Raw genomic sequence first — 27,229 nt, 5'->3', positions numbered from 1 at the left:
AGTTTTAAGTCAACTTTTTCACTCTCCTCTTTCACTTTCATCAAGAGGCTTTTTAGTTCCTCTTCACATTCTGCCATAAGGGTGGTGTCATCTGAATATCTGAGATTATTGATATTTCTCCCAGCCATCTTGATTCCAACTTGGGCTCCTTCCAGCCCAGCGTTCCTCATGATGTACTCTGCATATAAATTAAATAAGCAGGGTGACCATATACAGCCTTGACGTACTCCTTTTCCTATTTGTAACCAGCCTGTTGTTCCATATCCAGTTCTAACTGTTGCTTCCTGACCTGCATACAGGTTTCTCAAGAGGCGGATCAGGTGTTCTGGTATTCCCATCTCTTTCAGAATTTTCCACAGTTTATTGTGATCCACACAGTCAAAGGCTTTGGCATAGTCAATAAAGCAGAAATAGATGATTTTCTGGAACTCTCTTACTTTTTCTATGATCCAGCAGATGTTTGCAATTTGATCTCTGGTTCCTCTGCCTTTTCTAAAACCCTGTAGAGCCCTAAAAACCCCATGAGGAATTTCCTCCCCTAAATCCAACTCTGTTCCTCTCTACTGTCTCCGGCGTCCACTGTTCTCATACCTGTGCACCTATAGCACTCACGCAAGGTGCTTGCAGACACTTGTCTCCATGGCATGTCCCTCATCACCAGCTGGCCACTTCTATGGAGGAAGAGCTTAAGGGCAGCCTAATGGAGGTCGTTACAGTTACAACCTGAAATGACAGGCAAAACTTGAAGTGAAAATCTGCTTGGTGCTGCAGTGAGACACACATGTGAGACTTACAAAACATTCATGGAGATTTTTGGATTCCAGTTTAAACACACTTGTTAAATCCAAGAATGTCAACTGGTATGCTGCTGCTGCTAAGTCACTTCAGTCGTGTCCGACTCGGTGCAACCCCATAGATAGCAGCCCACCAGGCTCCCCCGTCTCTGGGATTCTCCAGGCAAGAATACTGGAGCGGGTTGCCATTTCCTTCTCCAATGCATGAAAGTGAAAAATGAAAGTGAACTCGTTCAGTCGTGTCTGACTCTTAGTGACCCCATGACCTGCAGCCTACCAGGCTCCTCCGTCCATGGGATTTTCCAGGCAAGAGTACCGGAGTGGGGTGCCATTTCCTTCTCCGGTCAACTGATATAGAAGAGTTTAATTTGAGAGTAATATTCCTTCCATTCCTCAAACTGTCTGATCCCAACCCAGTTGCCATATAATCTCAGAAAAATTTCCTAAGCAGGCATCTACATTTTCTTTGGAAGAGAATGCTGAGGATATCTGTTTCACAACTTTTGTTCTTGTGTTCATTTGCTCAGTAGTGTCCAACTCTTTGCCACCCCATTACTCTCTCACTTAACAACATACAAAAGAGTCTCTCCCAGATCAACACATGTTGCCTTACTGTTTTTGCATAGTTTTTCAATTTATACATGTCCTTATTAGCAAGCCCTCTATTAATAACTTTTTGTTGTTTTTTTCTATTTTTCTTATGAAAATTGATGTTAAAAATAGACATTTTTAAGTCTATACATCTTTTTGTATATGGAACAAATCCATAGAGCTGGAATTTTTAGTTCAAAAGTTAGATATGTTTTAGCTATTTCTTTCCTTTGGGGCCATTTACACTTCATAGATTCTGGATTGGTTTGCACACCACAATGATATGTTAGTAATTGATTTCCTGATCCACAGGCAACCAAAGGGATAACCAAAACTTCATTTTAATTTTAAATTGAAGGCAACAACCATATCTCAAAAGAGAAATCACTTGGTAATCCATGGAAAATCTTTTCTTTTAATAAAAATTACTATAACTAACTAAAGTGAAATTGAACAACTGATCTCAAAATTTTTTAAATAAATGAATCCCTACTCTACAACCTTCCCACACAGACAACTACAGGTTCAGATGGGTTTACTGGTGAATTCTATCAAACATTTATGGAAGAAATCACATGAACCCAACACAAAATCTTCTAGCAAAATTGAGGAAAAGAGAACACTGCCCCATCCTTCTTATCAAGCCAGAATCATTTTGATACTAAAGGTATCACAGGAAAATAAACCTACAAACCAATATTCCTCATTAACATAGAAGAAAAATTCCTTAATAAAAATACTAAAAATTCAAATCCAGCAATATGTAAAGAAAACAATATGCAATAACAAAGTGGTGATTTTATTTCAGAAATGCCAGGTTGGTTCATATTAGGAGATTAATCAGTATAAATCACCATGTTAACAGAAGTAAAAAGAAAAACTACATGACCACTTCAATAGGGGCAGAAAAGCTATTTACCAAAAAAAAAGAACAACCTTTGATTAAGAACTCTCAATCAGCTAGGAGCCAAAGGAATCTTCCTCAACCTGAAAGTAGCATCTAACAAAAGCGTAGTGCTAATATGAAGCCTGATAAGAGACAAAGCCTTCTTCTAAGACAGGAAACACGACAGAGCTACCTGTTCTCCTCACTTCTACTCAACTTCATGCTGGAAGTGCTAGCTAATACAATGAGAAAGAAAATGCAATGGAAAGCATACAGCTAAGAAATGAACAAAATTATTTATTTACAGACATAACTCTATTTGTAGAAAATCCCAAGAAGCCCACAACAAAGGAGCTAGAACTAATAAATGATTAGCAAGGTCATAGGATAAAAGCTCAATATGCAAAAATGTCTTGCATTGCTCTAAACTTGCAATGAATGTTGAAAATGGAAATTTAAAAATATGAAACAATAATATCCAAAAAGATGAAAAACTACAGAACACATTAAACAAACTATATGCATGACATGTATACTTAAAATTGTAAAACATAGCTGAGAGAAATTAAAGAGATCTAAATAGGTGAATATTCTATTTTCATAAATCAGAACATGCAACTGCAATTGTGTTAGAATTTCAATTCTCTCCATATTAGTATATGGACACAATACAATTTCAGTCAAATCCCAGGAGGCTGTTTAAAAAAACATTGTAAAGGTGACTCTAAGGTTTTGATGCAAATGTGAAGGACCTAGAATACCCAGTAAATTTTTTTAGAAAGGAACAAAGCTGGAGGACTTACAGTATGCATTAAAAGACTTACTATAAAGGTACAGTAATTAAGACAGAGGGCTTGCCTGGTGGCTCAGTGTTAAAGAACCTGCCTGTCAATGCAGGAGACACAGGCTCAATCCCTGGGTTGGGAAGATCCCCTGGAAAAGGAGTGGCAACCCACCCCAGTATTCTTGCCTGGAAAATCCTATGGACAGAAGAGCTTGGCAGGCTACACAGTCCATGGGGGTCACAAAAAAGAATTGGACATGACTTAGCAACTAAACACACACAAACAATCAAGACAGAATGTTATTGACATAACATCATGCAGATCAAGGGACGTGCAGATGAATAAAATAGAAAATTCAGACACAGATCCAAACATATATCTTCAATTGATATTTTAAATTTTAATTTGTATTTTTAGTTAAACTTTTAAATTAAAGTCTAATTTAATTAGACTTTTAATTAGATAATTATAATATTGTGATGATTTCTGCCATACATCAACATGAATTGGCCATAGGTATATATATGACCCCTCCATATTGAACTTCCTTCCCACCTCCCTCCTCATCCCATTCCTCTATGTTGTCACAAAGCACCAACTTTGGGTTCCCCGCATCATACGGCAAATTCCTGGCTATCTATTTTACATATGGTAATGTATTAATATATGTTTCAATGCTACTCTCTCAAATCATCCCACCCTCTCACTCTTCACTGTGTCCAAAAGTTTGTTCTTTATGTCTGCTTCTCCTTTGCCTCCCTGCAAGTAGGATCATACACAAAAATAAACTCAAAATGGGTTAAAGACCTAAATGTAGGATCAGAAACTATAAAACTCTTAGAGGAAAACATAGGCGGAATACTCTTTTTGTCATAGAACATGCTGTAACATAAATCACAGCATAAATCACATTCTCTGTAATTTGCCTCCTCTGTGTGTGTGTGTGTGTTGTTAGTCACTCAGTTGTGTCTGACTCTGTGACTCCATGGACTATAGCCCGACAGTCTCCTCTGCCCATGGAATTCTCCAGGCGAGAATATTGGAGTGGGTAGTCATTCCCGGCTCTGGGGGGTCTTCATGACCCAGGGATTGAACCTGGGTCTCCTGAGTGACAGGAGGACTCTTCACCGTCTGAGCCATTGCAGAAGCAAGACCTACCTTCTAGAGTAATGAAATAAGAACAAAAATAAACTGGTGGGGCCTGATTCAACTTAAAAGCTTTTGCATAACAAAGGAAATAATAAGCAAGGTGAAAAGACAACCCTCAGAATGGGAGAAAATAATAGCAAATGAGGCAACTGACAAAGGATTAATCTTCAAAATATACAAGCAGCTCAAGCAGCTCAATACCAAAAAAACAAACAACCCAATCAAAAAGTGGGCAGAAGACCTAAACAGATATTTCTCCAAAGAAGACATACAGATGGCTAAGAAATATATGAAAAGATGCTCAACATCTTCAACTGATTTTAAATACAGAAATCGTTGGTGAAGAAGTGGAGCAACTAGAACTCACAGACCCTGCTGGTGGGAATGCACAGTTAAACATACACTCAACATGATGGTGGTGGTGGTGGTTTAGTTGCTAAGTCATGTCTGACTCTTGTGACCCCATTGACTGTAGCCTGCCAGGATCCTCTGTCCATGAGATTTCCCAGGCAACATACAAACCTAGAATTCCACTACTGGATAGTTTCCCAGGATGAATGAAAACATATATCCACCAGACATGCTTATGAACATTGATGGTTTTACTTATAATAAACTGCTGACAACCCAGTGACAATCATTAGGTCAATGGATAAATAAATGGTGGCTCATCTAGGCAGTGAAATACCACTCAGCAATAAAAAGGAATGAACTGTTGATGGATGTATCATCACCAATAAGTCTCTACATGGTTATGTTAGGCAAAAGAATCAAGACATTAAGTCAATACTACATTTTTCAGTTAATAAACTTTAGAAAAGCAGTATCTGCTTTATAGTAACAGAAATCAGCCTGGGGGACTTCCCTGGTGGTCTGATGGTTAAGACTCCACACTTCCACTGCAGCAAAGTCTTTGCTGCAATGTAGCTCAGCCTCCCCCTCTGCCCAAATACCTTCTCTCTTACATCTATACAGGCATTGTTCCAAGAGCTAAAACAAACTCATAGATTCTTTAGCAAAATGATTTTCTGCAAGTATGGATGTGCATGTTTGTGTGTAGGTGTGTGTGTGTGTGTATATATATATATTTGGCTGTTGTGTAAGATAATATTCTTCATCAAATACACTCTGTCAGAGAAAAGACAATGTCCACTACGTTCGCTGATAAATTTTTGGGACATTGTCTGAAAAACAACTGTTATTATACAATATTGTTAAATTTCCAGTCTTTTGATTTAAATAAGTTGAAATATTTTCAGTGTTTTTGTGATTTTTTTTTTATTTTCAGTGTTTTAAAAGCAATTATATTTGTCTTTAGTGAGCTTATCAGTTTAGAAGTAAACTTTATGTACCAATAAAATAAACTTTTATTTCACATTTTATTTTTGTTTTATTATTTTCATGCATAAATATTTAATCCTTATGTAGTTAAACTTAACAGTCTTTCAGTATTCTGGGATCTGTATTTCTTTACAAAAGTCCACATACATATTCAGAGGTAACTTAAAAAGAAAAACAATTTCATTTGTTGATTATTGTATTTAAATCCATTTGAACCATTTAGAATTTATTTTAAAGCATGCTATATAGAACCAGAGTTATGGGTTTTTCAGATATTTTGTGAATTCAATGAATATTTCTAAAATAAAGGGAAATGAGGGAGAAAGAGAGACAAATCAACAGGAGGGAAGGAGAGGGAAGTAGATGGATGGAGGCAGGGAAGAAAAAAGAGAGAAGAACCAGCATAGGGCAAAACTTCTCCTCCCTCTGGGTTGGGGCCAGGAGTGCCATATTTGGAGGTAAAAGAACAAGAGATTAGAATGACTAGTGATATTAATAAGGGTCAGAGACTGTTAGAGAAGGAAAGAAAGCATCTTCCACAACTGTATCTATATATGATGAGCCTGACACCCAGAGAGACTGAGGAACTGGTTCAGTTCAGTTCAGTCGCTCAGTCGTGTCCGATTCTTTGCAACCCCACGGACTGCAGTATGCCAGGCCTCCCTGTCCATCACCAACTCCTGGAGTTTACTCAAATTCATGTCCATTGAGTCAGTGATGCCATCCAACCATCTCATCCTCTGTCCCCTTCTCCTCCCACCTTTAATCTTTCCCAGCATCAGGGTCTTTTCAAATGAGTCAGTTCCTCACATCAGGTGGCCAAAGTATTGGAGTTTCGGCTTCAGCATCAGTCCTTCCAATGAATATTCAAGACTGATTTCCTTTAGGATTGATGGGTTGGATCTCCTTGCAGTCCAAGGGACTCTCAAGAGTCTTCTCCAACACCACAGTTCAAAAGCATCAATTCTTCAGCGCTCAGCTTTCTTTATAGTCCAACTCTCACATCCATACATGACTACTAGAAAAAAACATAGCTTTGACTAGATGGACCTTTGTTGGCAAGCTAGAGGAACTGGTTAAGGTCACACAAAAATTTACTAGCTGAGTTAGAATGAATGACCGTGGACTCCTGGGTGCTGGATCAGCCTTCTATGGGTAGAAGGAGCTGCTTTCAGCAGGAAGTGATGCACTGGGGAGGGGCTGACCCGAAGGACCACTAAGGATCTTACCACCTCTAAGATTCTAAGACTCAAAAATATACCTTTGAAGACCTATCCACAAAGGTTTCATAATCAAAGACAGGTGCTTTGAGTTGAATAAATTACAGATAGGTACAAAGTAGGTGTTCAGTAAATATCAAATCAATGAAAGTGGATTGCATTTGCCCATAACAATAATTATTAGTCCTTGAGCTTAAGTGTGTGGCTATAACAACCTCAGTGTCTATGATAGCTGAAGGGGTGCCAAGGGAAGTTAGCCTCATAGGAGCTGGGGGAGCAGGCAAATTCACTACTGGGCACCCTGAAGCTTCAGGCTCTCATTCAACCAATAACATCGTTCAGATGGCCAAGGAGGCCAGTGGACAGGAAGGGCTGGGGAAGGACCTCTTCCACTTCCTTCACTCACTAGTCCCAACTTATTAACATTTGCCACATTTTCCCTATATTCAGGGTAGACCTATATTAGGGCTTTGCATGCAATTTTCCTTGATTCTGAAAACAACTTCATGGGGGAGTTACCCTTATCCCCACTTTACACATGAAGAAACTAAGGTGTCCTTATTCAGCGAATCCATAGTGAACAAGTACTATGCAAATGCCAGACTTCAAAATTAGACCTGCTTTCAACACCCACCCCCAAACACACACACACACACACACACACCCCACACACCCATTATTTATGTGCCTCTGGAGACCTAGGATGGACCTCCCTGCCTCTGGGTGTTAGTTTGAGCACATCAGCTGTATTATACAAACCCCCAGGGGCTTGTTGCTTTCCTTGTCATTCCTACAAAGAGCACCCACTGGAATCTAGTTTCCCATCCAGTCCAGTTCAGTTCTGAAACTCAGCAGGCATTCTAAGATTAGAACAGGGTAAACAGAACCAGGTACACTCATCCTCTGAAACAAGGGACAGCAAGAGAACTGTTCCATGTGGTTTCCCCCATAGAACTCATTCTCTCTTTCCAGCCCTACATCAACCACACTGTTGCCCTATGTTATTGTATAGAAACAATGAGTATTAAATCACGGACTCAACATAAGTCTTGGACACATTTTAGCTGTGTGGGTCACTTGTCCCATCCTTTCATATCTCCGTGTCAGACTCTGGGTACCACAGGTAGGAGGCTCCACTGGTGGGCGTTCTAAGAATCTCTCACTGCACTTAGGAACTAAGACTCATCACAGGGTCCAGGGATTGAATGAACAAGGAACAGTGCAAAAAAAGGACTGGGTTTAGATTCAGTCATAGCAGCTGTCAGAAGCTGGAAAAACCAAGGAGCCTTCAGAGAGAGGCACAATTCCAGCAACCTCCTGATTTTAGCCTCCTTAGGCCTGGAGAAGGAAATGGCAACCCACTCCAGTATTCTTGCCTGGAGAATCCCATGGAGGGAGGAGCCTGGTAGGCTAGAGTCCACGGGGTCGCAAAGAGTCAGACACGACTGAGCGACTTCACTTCACTTTACTTCAGGCCTATAAGAGGGCTTCCCTGGTGACTCAATGGTAAAGAATCTACCTGCCAATTCAGGAGACTCAGATTCGATCCCTGGGTCAGGAAGATCCCCTGGAGGAGGAAATATACAACCCACTCCAGTATTCTTGCTGGGAAATCCCATGGACAGAGGAGCCTGGCGGGCTACAGTCCATGAGGTCACAAGAGTTGGACTTGACATCAGTTAAGCAGCAACAACAACAAAGACCTGTTTGATAAGAAACGTAGATATATAGAGTCTTTAAGATAATGAATTTGTAGTGTTTAAGGCACCAAATGTCTAGAAATTTGCTACAGAAGCAATAGAAAATACAGCCATGGGGCCTACACAAGCCCAGCAATGCACTTGCCTGTCAATTCTCAAGTTCTGCTTTGCCTGGCCATCCTGTCTGTCCTTCTGAGCTCCGACCAGCAATGCACTCCTTTCTGCTATCATCCTCCCCCCCCATTTCTGTCCAGAATCATCTAAAAATCTTTTTTATTATCAATAGCTCTGTCTTAAAAATTCAGTTCTGGATTCAAATCCTCCAGAAAGGCCATCTGGGAAACTCCTTTCAGCCCTTGTGGTTCTTGAACTCAGAACCACTGGGCACCGTCCTGGTTGGAAAGCTTTTGCTTGCAGTCTCTTTGTCATCATGTCTGTCCGGGTGGGCTTGGCAGGGGGCAGCTAAGTCGGGTGGTGCACATGAAGGCTGAACTTCTCCGGATGAAGGACGGTGACTCAGAGTTTACCAGGGAGCTGGGTCCACTACCACCTTGCCTTCGCTCGCCCCCCCAGATGTGCATGTTCCCACAGGACTCAGACGAGCCCTCTTCAGTCTGGGCAGCTCCCAAGATGTGTCTGTCAGGGGCTCTGCCTTTGAGGGGAAAGTTTCTCCTCTTAAGCTGACACCTCCAATTCCCCACCTCCCCAGATGACATTTTGGAAAATCCAGACAAGAGGGTGCTATGATCCAGGGTCTCCATTCCCCGTCTCCCCAGTCTCTGAACCTTGGATCTGGGGGGTGCAAATTCTCCAAATGGCAACTCTGGATTGAACCCTAGCCAGTCATCCAGTCTGCCACAATTTTAGTCCAGCTGGGGAAATTCCTCTGCACTTTTTCCACGAACTCATTTTTCCCCAGAGTGCTGGGAGGAAGGTAAGGGCCAGGAACCAATCCTAAACCATTGTCTTCTTAGAGGTATCTTGGTCTCTCTCCTTTCCTCATTCATATGTTACTTTTTCAGATGTTATTTTCTCAGATGTTACTTCCTCAGAGCAGCGAGCCTCTCATTAATCTGAGGGGTAACACCAGTGTCTCTTCATCCCCAGAGGGCTCCTTGCTTTCTCATCATCCCCACAGAGGACACTTTGCTGGAGTCTGAGTTCCCATCCAGGATAAGCTCAGCTGTAAACCACATCAAAAAGCCAGGGGCAAGAGAGAGCCCCAAGAACACTCATCTTTGGGGGAAAAGATACAGTGTTTTCCTCTGGTCTCAAGAAAGCCTTCTTTCCCACTTCAGGCCCCACATCAGTGCTGCTGTGCTGGGCTCTATGGTGACACAGGGTAAGCCTTTAACTAGGAAATTCACGTAAGGGTTAGAGATGTTATAGCTTGTGGAGCTGCTCACCCCACAGGACACCCCCATTCCAGCTGTGCACAAGCCCCTGTCCACCCCTGCCAGCTGCAGCCCACTAACCCAGGGTGATGAACTGAAGATCACACCTCAATCATGTCACAAACTGGACCCAATAGGCAGGAGTCTCTAGACAGGGATTTCTTCACAAGAGCAGCTCAAAAAGAAGATGTAGGGCTTAGAGGCTAAAGTGAGTGACTTGGGTTTGCTTGGGGGTCAGGTTTCCAGAGAGCGCAGACATGGGACTTGGTTTGAATTGATCAGTGCTGGGTATAGATTTGAGCCCTACTTAAGGTTTGCCAAGCTTCCCCCGTGGCTCAGCAATAAAGAATCTGCCTGCAATACAGGAGACACAGAAGAAGCAGGTTCCATCTCTGGGAAGATACCCTGGAAGAGGACATGGAAGCCCCCTCCAGTATTCTTGCCTGGAGAATCCCAAGGACAGAGGAGCCTGGTGGGTTACAGACCATGGGGTCACAAAGAGTTGGACACAACTGCGCATACACTCACACACAAGGTTTGCCAGTGGGTACAAGGCTGATGGAGGGACAGCCCCTCTTCTTTAAATTGGAATGCTGTGGCTGGTGGCCAGGACACAGCTTCAGATGCAGCTTTTATGGGGCCAGAGAGAAGGCCAGAGTTATATCTACACACATCTTGAATCTTTCCACTTCTGATCATTTGTACTGCAAAATTTATTTTCCTTGAAAATTGAAGATTTTTAAAAAAAAATATCCTTTTAGTGAACTGAAGTTCTAAAGGACAGCATAAAGCTTGGAAATTTCACACACCCCTACTATACACACATTCACACACATATTGACTCTAAAGAATCATAGGTCCAAGAAAATTTAAGTTCATTGGTGTCATATGATGACAATGACTATAATGACAACGACTAATTTCTGAGCCCCTGGTCCATGCCCGTCACTGTAACTAAGCAAATGACTCATTTAATCTCTGTCTTAGCTCACGAAGCTAGTACTATTATTATCTTCATTTTATATCTGAGTAAGCTGAGAGCCGAAGAATTGATGCTTTTGAATTACAGTGTTGGAGAAGACTCTTGAGAGTCTCTTGGACTGCAAGGAGATCCAACCAGTCCATTCTAAAGGAAATCAGTCCTGAATATTCATTGGAAGGACTGATGCTGAAGCTGAAACTCCAATACTTTGGCCACCTGATGTGAAGAACTGATTCATTTGAAAAGACCCTGATGCTGGGAAAGATTGAGGGCAGGAGGAGAAGGGGATGACAGAGGATGAGATGGTTGGATGGCATCACCGACTCAATTGACATGGGTTTGGGTAAACTCCTGGAGTTGGTGATGGACACAGAGTCCTGGCGTGCTGCGGTTCATGGGGTCGCAAAGAGTCGGACATGACTGAGCGACTGAACTGAACTGAACTGAGGTTGAGGCTAAGAGAGGGAAGTAGTAGAGAGCAGCAGATTTATGTTTGACAAACATCAGATCAGAATCTGACCTAGGTCCAGAGCTTACACTCGAAACCACTAGGGCTGAGGTGGCAGAGTCGGGATGTGGGCAAGGGGTGGGGATGTCTGGGGGATGTCCCCCTGGACACTGCCTCATCAGAGCAGTGCCCGCCACTGGCTAGAATGCTGATGCCCTTCTAGTCTCTGTCTAGTTCCAGGCTGGTCTCTGTGCCCTCCTGTGTTCCTGCTGCTCCCCGTCTTTGGATACATACACCAGGGGGTCCTCCCCAAAGGATGTTAATTTACTGGCTTGAAACTCTGGCTTCCCATTCATTTCATGATCATAACTGGAGAAATGTGAGTGACGGAGGGTCCTCACCAGGGAGACAGCCCAGAAAGACAGAAAGGGAGCTTTAAGAGGGCTCTCAGACTCTCTGGGTCATGACACAGACCCCCAGCATCACCCTACACTGTGGGCATCTGATTGACTGACACAAATTCTCTCTTTCCATGTTCCCCCCTCTCCCTATCTTTTTCTGTTTCCCTCTCACCTGTTGGGTATTCCTCTCCTACTCCTCCATTCCTGTTTCATCCCATTCTTGCCCTTTCTCTAAATGTCTGTTGCTGTGTTGTCTTTCCTCCTCTGCTCCTGTCTGCTTTCCTCTCTCCTTATCAGTCGATTTCCATGTTTTTCTTCTATGATTCTCTGTTTCTCAATGATTCTCATATTCCCATTTTCTTCTCTTGTCTTTATCTCTCCTTCTGTGAACCCATGACTACCTACCAGCCTCTCTTCCTCCACCTCTAGCCTTGTCTCACGGTCACTGGTTCTCTCTGTCTGTCTCTCTCTGTCTCTCCATCTCTGTCTCTTGTTGCCTTTCCCCTCGGGCTCCCAGCCCCGGCACCATGGCAAATCTGAGCCACCCTTCTGAATTTATCCTCTTGGGCTTCTCCCCTCTTGGTAAACTGCAGATCCTGCTCTACGGGCCCTTCCTTGTGCTTTATCTTCTCGCCTTCATAGGGAACACAGTCATCATCATCACGATCTTCGTCGACACCCACCTCCACACACCCATGTACTTCTTCCTGGGCAACTTTTCCCTGCTGGAGATCCTGGTCACCATGACTGCCGTGCCCAGGATGCTCTCTGACCTGCTGGCCCCCCACAAGGTCATCTCCTTCACTGGCTGCATGGTCCAGTTCTACTTCTACTTCTCCCTGGGCTCCACCTCCTTCCTCATCCTGTCCGACATGGCCCTGGACCGCTTTGTGGCCATCTGCCACCCCCTGCACTATGGCACTTTGATGAGCGGGGCTGTGTGTGCCCAGCTAGCAGGGGCTGCCTGGGCAACTCCTTTCCTGGCCATGGTGCCCACTGTCTTCTCCCGGGTTCATCTCAATTATTGCCACGGCAACATCATTAACCACTTCTTCTGTGACAACGCCCCTCTGATGCAGCTGTCCTGCTCAGACACCAGGCTGCTGGAATCCTGGGACTTTGTGATGGCCCTGGCCTTTGTCCTCAGCTCCTTCCTGGTGACCCTCGTCTCCTATGGTTACATCGTGAGCACCGTGCTCCGTATCCCCTCTGCCAGCGGCCGCCAGAAGGCCTTCTCCACGTGCGGCTCTCACCTCACCCTGGTCTTCATTGGCTACAGCAGCACCATCTTCCTCTATGTCCGGCCTGGCAAAGCACACTCTGTGGAGGTCAACAAGACTGTGGCCCTGGTGACGTCCTTCCTCACGCCCTTCCTCAACCCCTTTATCCTCACCCTCCGCAACGAGACGTTCAAGGCTGTGCTACGAGGCCAGATGCAGAGGCTGAAAGGCCTCCTCCAGGTATCGTGAGGGGCCCAAGGGACCCAGCCAGGCTCAATCAGCCAGGTCATTCTCTGAGCAGGCAGGGTACCAACCTGGGCAGGATGACCCTGTTTCAGACTTTCCCTCTGTGCCTGGGAGTGGCAACCACAATGACTCCTTGGTAGCACACTGGCTGGCTTGAAGGTCTCAGAAACCATGTGGAATTCCCCCCCTAATCCACTAGCAGTGACAAGAACTCAGAATGTAGCCTAGAGTCTGGGGAACCACGACTTGGGCTTTTAATAAAGGGAAGTGCATGAGCTTGCCATTCAAAGAAGGGCAGACAGAAAGTTTTCTCTGATGAAGGAATACTACCCAGCCGCAGCATGTGTGCGTGTGTGTGTGTGTGTGTGTGTACACACGCACACGCCGCACTGCTAAGTGTGTGCACCACGAGTGCTTGGTCTACATGGAACTAAGCTGAAGAGCAAGCAACACTTACCAAAGTCATTATCTTTCAAGTGTACAGAGTTCATTACACAAGAATTCATCTGTTCATTCATTTCATCAACGCTGAGCAGACTCTGCATGTCAGGCACCACAACTGTGCCCGGGGCAGGGTAAAATGTAAACAAGACATTGACAGTTTTCAAATCTCTTAGTTCTATGAAGGGAAAGAATGGTATGGTAAAGAGCAGCTTACAGGGACTTTGCTGGCAATTCAATGGTTAAGACTCTGTGCTTCCACAGCAGGAGGTGCAGATTTGACTCCTGGTCAGGAAACTAAGACCCTACATGCCATGTGATGTGGAAAAAAGTAAAAAAGGATCTGCTTATGCAGCAGGTGACATGTAATGATGGATTCAAAGAAAGGTTTATGGGAGCAGATAAGAGGAACATTGAGACCAGACTGCGGACTGGGGGACAATTTCCTGATAAGGTGACGCCCGAGTAACATTTTGAATGTAAGATGGACAGTGTGAGAAGGCAATCCACCAGCTAAGCCTTGTGCAGAGAAAATAAATTTAAAGAAAGCAAGATACATCTTCATTAAGTATAAGAATTAAGAGCAAATCTTTCAGGAATTGTATGGGTTCTAGGGAGGAAATATTAAGAGATTTTTGTTGTTGTTCAGTTGCTCAGTCGTGTCTCTTTGTGACCCCATGGACTGCAGCACACCAGGCTTCCCTGTCCTTAACCATCTCCCAGAGTTTGCTCCAACTCCTGTCCATTGAGTTGAGGATGCCAACAGAGATTTTTAGAAAGATAAAAATAAACTATTCTACTGCATGATTAGAAACATTCACCTGCTTAAAGGCAGAAGATTGTGGTGAATACAGTAAATTCCTTTGTCCAGTCATTATACTCACGTGCACACACACACACATGTGTGTGTAAAGTTCCTGAAAGCCTATTAGGTTCCATATACCCTCAGGAATGAAATGTCAGCTCCCATTGAGTTTCCCTCCCATAACTCATGTGTGAAATTTTCCGTATCCTTCAGGTACAGTCTCCGCAGAATCATGTTCTCTTCGCTTTCATTCTATCTGGGCTTTTCTGAAACAGCCCTAGTGTAAAATATTCTGCCAAGCTATTTCTGTAAAAACAGTCAAATTTACCAAACGGCATTTCCCAGTAAACATCAATGAGCTCACTCATCAAGGGTGTACTCCTAGCCCTGCTTATAAGATGAGAATAAAACTACCAATTTACCAGAAGTGTCGAGCTTAGCTCTGCTGTGTGGGAGTGAACAAGGCTGGACTGTGGGCTACGCTGGTGGGCACAGATGCCCGAGCTTTGGAGCCATGGCTCCCTGAGGAGTCCCTGCTGGTCCATCGGTGCCACCCCAGAGACCCCCTTCCTAACTGAGGTACCCCCTTCCTAACTGAGGTGCCCCTTTCTCTGACTTTCTGAAAAGTTCTTTTCTGTCTCCCTGAGATGCTCATCACCCAGGTCAGAAGATCTCTTTAGGTACCTCACTTCATCTTCTGCTGGAAAATCTGTCTTCTCCAGTTATACATCACAGCAATGACCCTGGTGTTTGCTATTGCTGTTGAAACAATTACTTTATTTTTTTCTAAATTATCCTCTTTTTACCACCTAATTAGTAAATAGCTTCCCTGGTGGCTCAGCTGGTAAAGAATCCGCCTGCAACGTGGGAGACCTGGGTTCGACCCCTGGGTTGGGAAGATCCCCTGGAAAAGGGAATGGCTACCACTCCAGTATTCTGACCTGGAGAATTCCACGGACTGTATAGTACATGGGGTCGCAAAGAGTCAGACATGACTTTCACTCACATAACACAAATAAAAATTTGATGAATGAATTAAAGATAATTCTACTGATAATATGTTACCATGTTTTTTCGCACTTTATCGACTATTTTTATGCATTTTTTCCACCTGCTTTTATTCTCAAAGTAATTCAATGAGGTAAAAACACACAGATCACTCAACATCAGCAATGTACTCCACTCACTGGCTGGTAAAGATCAAAGAAATGTGGATTCTAAATTCAAGGCATTCTCCAACTGCGAGAGAGAGGAAAAAGTACAATTAATTCCACCACATTTTTTCTCCTACTTGTAACAAGTGCTACAAGAGCCCTGAAGGGAAAAACCAATTCTCGGGCTGCAGCTGAGCAGTACTTTCTTTAAAAAAAATAAATAAATATTTACTTATTTATTTGGCTGTGTCCAGTCTTAGTTGTGGCACCAGGATCTTCACTGCATTATGTGGGATCTTTCGTTGTGGCACATGGACTCTCTCTTTGTGTCTTGCAGAGCCACCCATGGGCTTCAGTAGCTGATATGTGTGGCCTTAGTTGGTCCAAGGCATGTGGGGTCCTAGCTCTGCAACCAGGGATCAAACCTGCATTCCCTGAATTGCAAGGTGGATTCTTAACCACTAGACCACCAGGGAAGTCACACAAGGAGTGCTTTCTCACCGTCCAATAGATACAGTGGCCATGGCTGAGTGAAAGAATGAGCTGGTCAGAACAATGACAGAACTGACCGCAGTATCTGGCTTTTCAAACTTCTTTTCCATCTCTCCATCCTCACAAATTCTCCTGTCCAGACCAAAGCTAGATTAATGAAAAGTTAGAATCTGCAGAGTCTGAAGTCCCTCAGTATAGACTCCTCTAGCCCCAGGGACGGGGGAGCCTGGTGGGCTGGCGTCTATGGGGTCACACAGAGTCGGACACGACTGAAGTGACTCAGCAGCAGCAGCAGCAGCCCTTTTATTTAATGTGTACTCATCAAGTTGCCATCAAATTTATAGACTGGTAATGGCACTTATTCTAGTAACTGCTTCACAACAGTAACTGTATGTTTACACCCCTTGCCTGAAAGGAACACTTACCGTTAGAAAATAACCATAGATTCAGTGTCACTTTTAAAATCTTTTGTATTTCATTTACCACAATAGAATCTACAAACACTTGAAAGAAAATAACACATATTCAATTATAAATAAAACACATATGCAAGAAATAATTTTATTCAGTCTAATTGCAATGTTAATTTTTTGCTTTACCATTTTCCCCAGGAAATGGAAACAATTGATCTATTTGTTAGTCTACATGAAGGCACTTGATTTAAGGTCATTTCACTGAAGGCAATAGCCTTCCCATTCCACAGTAATAGCTTACAACTTACATAATTGCCAGCAGGCAGCGTGAGATTGTAATATCGACAGCTAATTTATATATATATATATATATATATATATACACATTTATATACATGCTTTGGCCACCTGATGCAAAGAACTGACTCACTGGAAAACATCCTGATGCTGGGAAAGATTGAAGACAGGAGAAGGGGATGACAGAGGATAAGATGGCTGGATGAACATGAGTTTGAGCAAGCTCTGGGAGTTGCTGATGGACAGGGAAGCCTGGCATGCTGCAGCCCATGGGGTGGCAAAGAGTCAGATATGACTGAGAGACTAAACTGAACTGATAACATATATATATGTACATACACACACAAACATACACACACACACATTGAACTTTCCTGGTGGCTCAGACAGTAAAGAATCTGCCTGCAATGCAGGAGACCCCCTCGGTTGGGAAGATGCCCCTGGTGAAGGTAATGGCTACCCATTGCAGTATTCTTACCTAGAGAATCTCATGGACAGAGAAGCCTGGTGGGCTACAGTCCATGGGGTTGAAAAGAGTTGGACACGACTAAGTGACTAAGCACAACGTTGCCTAAACATATATATATGTACACATACATGTATATATTCTAGGAATCTTTATTTTTGCATTTTACATTTAGGTCTTAGAGCTGTTTTGAGTTATTTTTTGTAAAAAGTGTAAGGTAAACGTCTAGATTTTCTGTCTCTTGATATGAATGATTTTTTCAATTTTATATTGGAGTATAGTTGATTAAAAATGTTTCAGGTGTAGAGCAAAGTGATTCAGTTATACACACACGTGTATCCTGTTTTAAATTCGTCTCCCATTTAGGTTATTATAGAATATTGAGCAGAATTTGCTGTGCTATACAGCAGGTCCTTGTTGGTTATCTATTTAAAATATAGAAGAGCTTACGTGGTCAATCCCAAATTCCCAATCTATACCTGCCCCACCTAGAGCTAACTTAAATATAGGTAAAAACGTTAGCAGGATTTCCTGACTCTAAAATGCATCCCCCATCTTCCCTTCATTTGTCCAACATTCCAGCCTCAGAGATACAATGTCCTAGTAAATGACCGTTAGGAATACAAGGTTCTGAAAAGCTAACACAAGAACTCATTGCCACAAATGTAAATCCCAATGAGAAATGAAAGTAGATTCATTCCTTCCAGCTGAAAGGACTAGGGAGCAAGAAACCAAGATATGGATGTTTTGATGCAGATGATAAAGGAATCAAGTCATTTTCATACAAAAGTCAGGCCTGATTCCTGGAATGACCAGTCATACCATGAAGGCCCTGCATTTTAGGAGTGAGGTGAGGTGCAAAACTTTCTAAGGCCAAGGTGGAAATTTTCAGCAGTTCCTATGGAGCACCATGATTTTATCAATCTAGTTCCACCAACTCCTTAAACTTTAAATTTCCTGTTGTAAATAGGATCCTTGCAACCATGCCTGATGAATACAGAAGAAAAGTGAGTGACCCAGGGGCCTGCTGGTAAATATTAATCTCTGGTCCTCCAGTTATAGCATTTGCTGACTTCCAGCACTCACCAGTTTCCTTGCTGTCAGTTTCACTCCCGTCATGTCTAATTCAAGCTACCAAGATGGCATCACTGAGCTTGGAGACCAGTATTTCTACCATATGGATACAAGTGACACAGACAACTTCAGTGGGATGAAACAAAGTAAAAGGCAGTAAAATGATGAGGAGCTTTGAGTTTTGATTACCTTTGTTTTTAACATAATCTACTTCATTGCACATGTCTATTATTTAATTTTTAATAATAAGTATGTTTAATTCCTAAAATTTTAACTATCAGTTTTCAGGAGGGCTCCAGACCATCAGCATAGCATTCTACCTGGGGGTTTCCCCTTAGATCTTGTTCCCTATTCAACCCAGCATCTTTGTCCTTCTCCTTCCCTTGAGAGCAACAAGCATCATATCTTATGTAAGGGAACCTCATGGAATTGCCCTTTAGTAGAACTATTCCTAAACTCTTTATGAACTTACTTAGGTCTTTTTCAAAATTGAAGGCAATAAAATTCCAGCCCTGAAGGTAAATAGTACCTTTGTGAATATGGTAGAATTGCCCTAGCATGCGAAAGTTTCCATAGTAAAGCCCTCTATATCTACTACAAAGCTCATCATCTTATGACTTCAGTGAGTGAAGCATCTTTCAGAGGACACTTGTGACCCCCTCCCTCCAACCAGGAGACCTGGATTTGATGAGGTGAAGAGACCCATGACCACTCTCCAGGGATCATTCATTAATTCCATCTCTCCAGACTTGCACTGCCCACACGATATGCCATTTTCATGTCTATGTTACTTTCTACATTAAGTTGCCCCTCTGGAATTCACTTTTCCCCTTCTTGGCACTTGTGAAGCCTCAACTCAAATGACACCACGTTTGAGAAGATTCAATCTAACAAACTCCCTCCCTGTATTCCCAGCATACTCTGCATATTCTAATATTAATATCATCACTTCTCAAATATTATTGTGCATGTGAAGGAGTGTGCAGGAGTCTTGTTAAAAATGCAGATTCTGGTTCAGAAGATCTGGGGTGGAGTCCAGATTTTGCATTTCCAAAAAGCTCCCAGGAGATGCCAATGTGGTTCCAGGCATCACAATCTGAGTAACAAGGAACCACAGGCAAGTGTGTTAAGAATGTCATGCCTGTGAGATGCTGCCTACGACAGGGCAGTTACTGTGATGGGGCAAAGCTCTTTACACCTTCTCCAAAACTGGTGAGTCAGAGAGCCCAGTCTTCCCAGAATACTGTGAAAAATGGGCAAAAGGCTGCTGCAGGCTGTTGGGTATTTTTTTAAACTCTTTTTTTGTTACTGATTATTTTATTAAATTAATTTTTATTGGAGTATAATTGCTTAAAAACTTGTGTTAGTTTCCACTGTACCACAGAGTAAATCGGCTGTACATATACATATATACCCTCTTTTCTGGATTTCCTTTCCATTTAGGTCACCAGAGAGCATGGAGGAGATTTCCCTGAGCTATATAACAGGTTTATATCAGTTATCTATTTTATACGTAGTATCAAGAGTGTATATATGTCAATCCCAATCTCCCAGTTCCTCCCCACTTTGGCCTCCATACATTTGTCCTCTAGGCCTTTGTCTCTGAGTTGCAAAACAGAAATAGAGGCACAGATGTAGTTTTAAATTTTTAGAGGGAAGGTGAGAGATGAGAGTCGCAGGAAAGAGTCTCTGAGGAGGAAAACCTGAGCGGATTTGTGTGCTGATTATCTGAGAAGCAAAAAAGTTGAAGGAAAGTGTTTGCCTATCAGAAGGAGATAATTGCCTCCCATTTAGTTCTTCAGTTTTTTTCCCACAAAGTTTGCTAGGGTGGTAAGTAATTAGTCCCTTGAGACTTAAAGGAGAGAAAGTTCTCAGAATGAAGAAAAAAAAAAATGTTTTCCCAGTGGGCCTTTACAGCAGAATAAAAGTACCTGCCTACTTTTTTTTGGAGAGGCCCACAGATGGGAACGTGTCCTGTGGTAGTTATTTAAAACAAAAAACAAACAAAAAAAAAACCAGTTGAATTGGAGACCAAGCTTCCTGGTCATAAAAGGAGACTCAGGCCCCCAGACCACATATCCTGGGACACTGGTTCCTCCCACCACCTCCTTTCTTCACAACACTGGGTTTGCGGGGTGGCCCCCACGCCGTGACTGTCTCCACTGTACATGACCACCAGGGCCTCTCTAGAACCCTGTGAAGAGAACGAGCTCCAGACATCAGGGGGTGTCTGAATCTAATCTTGGTCCTATTTTGCGAATTCCAGGGCAGTCCAGATTATGTCTGGTATAAGAAATCAGATGCCAAAGCTATTTCCACTGGCACTGACTCCCGAAACCATTCCCAGCTTTCCAAGGATACCTTCCTTCATCCGCCCTCCAGCCCACTACCCACAAGACCCATCTTGTTCCATTTCCTCCTCATCTGCCTTCTACCACCTCTGTCTTCCCCACAGGGCTGCTGACAGTCTCCCAGCCAGGTGACTCCCAGGAACCCCAGCCTCTGAGGGCCCTCCCTCTAGGTTCTGTGGGATCTGTGGTTCTGCAGGAGGAGGAGAAGAGCTAGCTAGCCCTTGAGAAGAGGGAGGCAGCGAGTGTGGGGACAGCAATCCAGCTTTAGTCCTCTCTTTCCTGTGTGCAGAGGAAGGATTAAAACATTTAAAAAATGAAAAGGGCATGCCTTTCTTTCTAGGCATGGGACCCTCATGACCTTGCTATATAAGAGGGATGGGAAAGTGGCCCCCTGAGTCATTTCTGTTTAAAAGTCAAGAGGTTTGGGGGTCAGGAGGGAGCAGTGGGCAGCCCGGGTGTGAGTGGTGCTTCTGCTGCAGGAGCTGTCCCAGATGGGGGTCCCAGGAGCTGTCCCAGATGGGGGTCCCAGGAGCTGTCCCGGATGGGGTCCTGGCGAAAGGCACATCGTTTTTTCTGTTTTGAGGATGCCAATCCTCTCAGCTCTTTTCTGAGAAACTTCCACTTTCAGGACCCCAGTCTAGACTCTGAAACTAGTTCCTGAGAAAGGAACACAGCCTAAAAAAAGACTGCACACAAAGAAACATAAAGGAATGAGAACAAAACCATAGAGCAGGACCTTGGAGAGAGAGTTTAATAGCACATTTCATAATAACGGCTATATTTACTGAGTTCTCCCTACATTCCAAGTCCCTGTGCAAGAGCTTGATTTGGATTATCTTTTTGAATTGAGATTGCTTGTGGCTCAGCTGGTGAAGAATCTGCCTTCAATGCTGGAGACTTGGATTCGATCCCTGGGTTGGGAAGATCTCCTGGAGAGGGGAAAGGCTACACACTCCAGTATTCTTGTCTGGAAAATCCAATGGACGGACAAACCTGGCTATGGTCCATGGGGTCACAAAGAGTTGGACATGACTGAGCGAGTTCAATCAAAGAGTTTTGCAATTTGAATTGCCATCATCACACTGTTTTCACCCCCAGCTGCCTTGAAACCACCCTTTCTTTAACTAGCGCAGGCTCACAGACGCCTGCCTTCGAGACATTTGGATGATGTGAACTCATCCGCTCCCTGTGAAGAGTGAACAGAGACTTCAGTGGGCAGAGGGGGCAGGAGAGACAAGGAAGGAGACTGAGAAGCCCCAGCTTGGGCACCTGGGCGCCACCCGCAGTGGATGGTCCCCCCTCTTTGCTCTCACCTGAGGGCGGCTGTGCATCTCAGGAGGATCCTTTCGGACGTAACCTCCGTGACCTTTTGCTGCTTCTGCTAAGTTGCTTCAGTCATGTCCAACTCTGTGTGACCCCATAGATGTCAGCCCACCAGGCTTCCTGGCCCTGGGATTCTCCAGGCAAGAACACTGGAGTGGGTTGCCATTTCCTTTTCCAATGCACGAAAGTGAAAAATGAAAGTGAAGTCGCTCAGTCGTGTCCGATTCTTAGCGACCCCATGGGCTGCAGTCTACCAGGCTCCTCCATCCATGGGATTTTCCAGGCAAGAGGACTGGAGTGGGGTGCCATTGCCTTCTCCGCCATGACCTTTTGGACCTTCTCATTCCGGAAGGTGAAGATGAAGGGGTTGAGGAACAGCGTCACCAGGGCAGTCATCAGGGCCACCACCTTGTTGAGCTGCGCGGAGGGGCCCTTGTCTGGTCTCTGAAGAGCAAGAACAAGAAGAAGTCCATGAGCCTGGTGTGCTGGGTGTCGGAGCAGGACCACTTGAGCAGCAGGGCAGAGTCGCAGACGTGGTGGTCAGTGACGCTGGGGACGCAGAACCAGAGCTGGGTTTTCTGTAGGGTCGGGGAGATAATGGAGAGGAACCCCACCACCCTGCAGACCACCACCAGCTTCACACAGACCGGCCTGTTCATGATGGTCGGGTAGTGTAGAGGGCAGCAGATAGCCGTGGATCAATCGAAGGCCATGACTGTGAGGAGCAGGAAGTCGGTGGAGCCCACGGAGAAGTAAAAGAAAGACTGGGTCAGGCATTCAGCCAGGGCCTTGGTCCTGCGAGGGGACAGCAGGTCAGCCAGCATCCTAGGGGCCGCAGTGGAGGTGACCAGCACCTCTCTGAGGGAGAAGGTGCAGAGGAAGAAGTACGTGGGTGAGTGGGGCCCAGGTCCAGGCACGTGAGGGTGACAGTGGCCAGGTTCCCCAGAACGGTCAGCACCTATATCACTAGGATGAAGGCAAACAGGAAGGACTGGAACCTGAGACAGATGAGAAAACCCTAGGAGAACAAACTCCCTGACGATGCTGAGGTTGCTCATGGCACTTGATGCCCCTTCTCTGGACTGCCTGTGAGATGCCAGGAAGTCTTATTGAGAAATGGCCACCAGCCTCTCTCTTGACCTTGCTCCCTGGTAGCTGACCTGGCTTCCCAAGCAGACTGGCCTGTATGCATAGTCAGATTCAACATCCAGGAGACGCAGCCCTAAGGGCAGAAGGTCCCAAGGGGCAAGGAACTGATTGGCTCTGCTGGACAGAGTTAGGAATTGGCCACCTCCACGGTACCATCTGGTATTCTTGCCTGGAAAATGCCATGGGCAGAGGAGCCCGACAGGCTGCAGTCCAGGCGGGTCACAAAAAGTCAGACTCAACTTATGACAGCACACACAGATCACCATCACTCCTAAACACTTACTCTTTTGTCTCCCACTCATTCATTATTTCATTCAACACATTTGTTAAGCTCCATCTCTGTGCAAGACATTTGGCTGGGTTGGTAAACCCTTCCTCACTGCCAAATATGACAGTCATTTAATATAATAACACCTGCTATTAGCAGAGTTCTCCAACAGTAAAGAATCTGCCTGCAACACAGGAGACCTGGGTTTGATCTCTGAGTCATGAAGATCCCTGGATAAGGGAATAGCTACCCACTGCAATATTCTTGCCTGGAGAATTCCATGGACAGAGGAGCCAGGAAGTCTACAGTCCATGGGGTCACAACGAGTCAGACACAACTGAGCAACTAACACTTCCATGTCTCAGGATCTGGTACCTTATACATGATTTCTTTTCATCCTTTGTGCCCAGTCCTCATCCTTCTTGCCTTCTCTGTGGCATTTCACTCTGTGAATCACAATGTTTTGAAATAGCTTCCACCCTTAACTGTAGAGCCACTTGACTCCCAATTCTCTGACAATTCTGACTTTTCTTTGGCTGGCTCCTTCTCTAGCTCCTGTTGTTCTGCTCTTTTCTAAATATGAATGTCCCCACATCTCTCTTCCAATCCATCTTTTGTCTCTCTAGTCTCTCCTTCAGAAAACTCATCGTCTCCCTTAACCAGAAAAATCTTGAAAATGTAAATGAATCTTGAATTTGCCTTTTTGTTCTCAACCCACATCTCACACCACCACATACTCAAAATGGGTAAAAAAATACACACACAATCATCCCCTAAAGCTAGTATCATGTCCATTCCCCCCAAAACCCCAGTCACCCTGACTTGAAACCTGGAAGGTATTTCTGAGTTTTCCTTTTTCCTTCTAAAACACTTGAATTGCCGTCCTTTTAAATACAGTTTTTTCTCATCCTGTCATCTTTCTTTTTTCATAGCCACCATCCAGGTTCAAGGATTTGTTTCATCTTAATCATCACAGCAGCATTCTTAATGGCTTTCTTATTTATACATATCAGTATATCCAACCTACCCATATACTGCTGTTATATTTCTTTTTCTACAGGATTATGTCCAAAGGCTGTTTTTCAAATAATCTGAAGCAATGTGGTTTCATTTATACATTACCCTCAGAATTAATTAATCAAACTAGCTAAGTCTTCTACCTTTATACAGAAAAAGACTGCAAGGACTCATTTTAAAATATTAACAATGGAGACTCCCCTGGTGGTCCAGTGGTTAAGGATCCACCTTGCAATGCAGGGAACGCAGGTTCCATCCTTTATCTGGGAACTACGATCCCACATGCCATGGGGCAACTAAGCCCACACATACAACTAGAGAACCTTAGCGCTGCAACTAGAGAAAGCCTGCCCTGTAAAAGGGAGCCCAGTGCAGCAAAAAAAAAAAATTAATTAAAAAAATAAGTAAATAAAAATATTAAATTAAATAAGCAATAATTTAAATTAATTAAATTTACTAACTAAATAAAATATTAAGTAAATAAAATAAGTAAAATAAAATATCAACAACAGTTATCTCTAGGTGTAGATTATGATCATTGACATGTTTTCATATATGTATGTGTATATATATATATATATATATATATATATATATATTAATATATTTTGTTTGTTTTCCAAGTTCTTTTTATTTGAACACATTAGTTTAGCAATCAGAAAAAAAAAATTTTTTTAAGCAATACTATCCCTTCCCTTGTCTGCTAAATTGAGCAAACTCCACCTGGCAGTCCCACTTTCTACCATCCTGCCCATCTTCCCCTCAAGCCTTATCCTCACCTCCTTCTTACCACACACTCTGTGCTTCCACCAAGCTGGGCCACTTACTATTCTCCAAACAGTTAATTTCACCCTGCTGTCACACCTTTTCCTTACTGCTCCCTCTGCTCAGAATACCCCATCCTTCATCTTCGCCTGGCACATTCCTACCCACATTTCAAATGTCCCACCTTTATGAACCTTCACCCTCTATCCAGTGGTGAACCTGTCCTGCCTGGAATCCCAACCAAGGAAGTCAGCATGCTCTTCCTTGCATATTACAATTTTTCTTGTGCCACCCTCATCCCAAGCACTAAATTCCTGGTTTCTCAGTGGCGGGTCTCTCTTTTCATCTTTGCAGCCTTCACAGCACCTTTTGTAAGATGTATATCTTACAAAATATAAGGACTTTGTAAATTTTGATTAAACAATTGAATGAGGTCATCTATTGAGTTTTCATTCCTAGTCCTAAGCAAAGAGATTTTGAAAATGGAAATTCATGTGTTCTTATATGATTATTTGCATATGCGCATTTTAGACTTTAACAGAAGTTAATGGAGCAGTCATGGCCTGACAATTTCTCATCAGACAGATAAAATGGGGATTTTCCTGGCTGTCCAGTGGTTAAGACTCCCCCTTCTAATGCAGGGGTATGGGTTTGATCCCTGGTTGAGGGGCTAAGATCCCACGTCAAGGCCAAAAATTCAAAACGTAAAACAGAAGCATTATTGTAATAAATTCAATAAAGACTTTAAAAATGGTCCACATCAAAAAAAAATCTTTAAAAACAAAGAGAGAAAGATAAGGTGAGAACAGGTGTGTATCATAATCCAATCCCAGAAGGGTCTGGAACACCCTGAAATCAAACACATTACTATTTCTGAAGCAAAGTACACACATAGTCACACTGAACAGAATAAAGAAAGGCAATAAATAGACTCCCTGTTAAAGTCTGATTAGGTTTCACTATCTAATTAGGAAGGAAGTAGGTTGCTCAGTTGTCTGACTCTTTGCAACCCCATGGACTGTAGCCCACCAGGCTCTTCTGTCCATGGGATTCTCCAGGCCAGAATACTGGAGTGGGTAGCCTTTCCCTTCTCCAGGGGATCTTCCCAACCCAGGGATCGAACCTAGGTCTCCCGCAATGCAGACAGATTCTTTACAATGTGAGCCACCAGTGAAACCCAAGAATCTAGTTGGACACAAAATTAAAAAAGAACTTCTGGTTGCCGAGGAATTTCTGACTACAGTGTTGTGGACCAGGGGCTGTGAATGGGTAGACCTCATTCACCAAGTGCCCGCCCTGCACTAGCGCCTGCAGTGCAAAGTGGCTGCAAAAGCTTCCATCTCCATATCACAGGTGATTAAAAATCTCAAAATGTGTAAGGATCTCCATCCCAAGTCATATAGACAATAAATGTACAGCTGGGGTTTGAAACCAGAGTCTTCTCATTCCAGTACCTACTTGTTTACAGTAACAAATGCCAAGTATGTGATATCTTCTGAATTTGAAAATATACCGATCTCTGAACACAGGATTCAAAGTCTGTTGCTTAGGTCTGCAAACATTTATTCTTTAATAAATGGTTTTAAAAAGAATGTACTAAAGAATAAATTCCCATGATTGGCTGTTGACCATCCGTGATGAGTAGGAGATAGTGATGGGTAGGAGACAGGGAGGGTGCCCCTTTTCTTGAAGAAGGGATCTCACTTGGGTCTCACGTGTTACTGGGGAACCAGAGAGAGGTCCAGCCTAGAGTGCTACATCACTCGTGAAGAATTCATGGTGGTCGGTCTCCTAGGAGGTCACAGCTCCTCCACGTACCACTTGCCCGATTGTGATCTCGCCTACTGGGCCCCATACTGACGTGTGTCCCATTCAGCAGGTGTTATAAATGCATGAGTGAGAAAGGAATTTAGCCCATGGGCCTATTTTATGTTTTATTCACTATCACTACCACCCAGAGAGCAAGGTCTTTCTTACCCAATGGGTTTCCATGACATCACATCCTGAGACGGTACATTCTAAAATATTTGAAGTCTTGAAATGAGAGGTGAGGGAGT

The 27,229-nt window shown here is 43.6% G+C and overlaps 1 protein-coding gene and 1 pseudogene across 3 annotated transcripts; one reads left to right on the top strand and one right to left on the bottom strand.

Moving 5' to 3' along the window:
• Positions 1-12,014: 12,014 nt before the first annotated feature.
• Positions 12,015-18,465, top strand: LOC110139577 (olfactory receptor 6V1). Of its 3 annotated transcripts, none has more exons than XM_020897542.2 (2): positions 12,015-13,151; positions 13,866-15,593. In XM_020897542.2, the coding sequence occupies exons 1-2, from the start codon at positions 12,219-12,221 to the stop codon at positions 13,878-13,880; spliced, it is 948 nt and encodes a 315-aa protein (XP_020753201.2). In that variant the 5' UTR covers positions 12,015-12,218; the 3' UTR covers positions 13,881-15,593. The 3 variants fall into 3 exon arrangements, with proteins under 3 accessions (XP_020753201.2, XP_020753203.2, XP_020753199.2); XM_020897544.2 differs by lacking the exon at positions 13,866-15,593 and adding an exon at positions 18,282-18,465 and having other exon boundaries at positions 12,016-13,151; XM_020897540.2 differs by lacking the exon at positions 13,866-15,593 and adding an exon at positions 18,196-18,465 and having other exon boundaries at positions 12,017-13,151.
• Positions 18,466-21,381: 2,916 nt separating this feature from the next.
• Positions 21,382-24,883, bottom strand: LOC139035019 (olfactory receptor 6V1-like; annotated as a pseudogene).
• Between the last annotated feature and the right edge of the window lie 2,346 nt (positions 24,884-27,229).

Source organism: Odocoileus virginianus, chromosome 1 (genome assembly GCF_023699985.2).
Source record: "Odocoileus virginianus isolate 20LAN1187 ecotype Illinois chromosome 1, Ovbor_1.2, whole genome shotgun sequence".
Taxonomy (NCBI): Eukaryota; Metazoa; Chordata; class Mammalia; order Artiodactyla; family Cervidae; genus Odocoileus; species Odocoileus virginianus.
This window is presented reverse-complemented; position numbering and strand designations above follow the sequence as displayed.

Bases quoted from the DNA above. Each gene is read 5' to 3' on its own strand.
- LOC110139577 (XM_020897540.2), top strand. From the start codon at position 12,219: ATGGCAAATCTGAGCCACCCTTCTGAATTTATCCTCTTGGGCTTCTCC. The intron at 13,152-18,195 runs GTATCGTGAGGG...TGTTGTAAATAG, and splicing joins GGCTGAAAGGCCTCCTCCAG to GATCCTTGCAACCATGCCTG.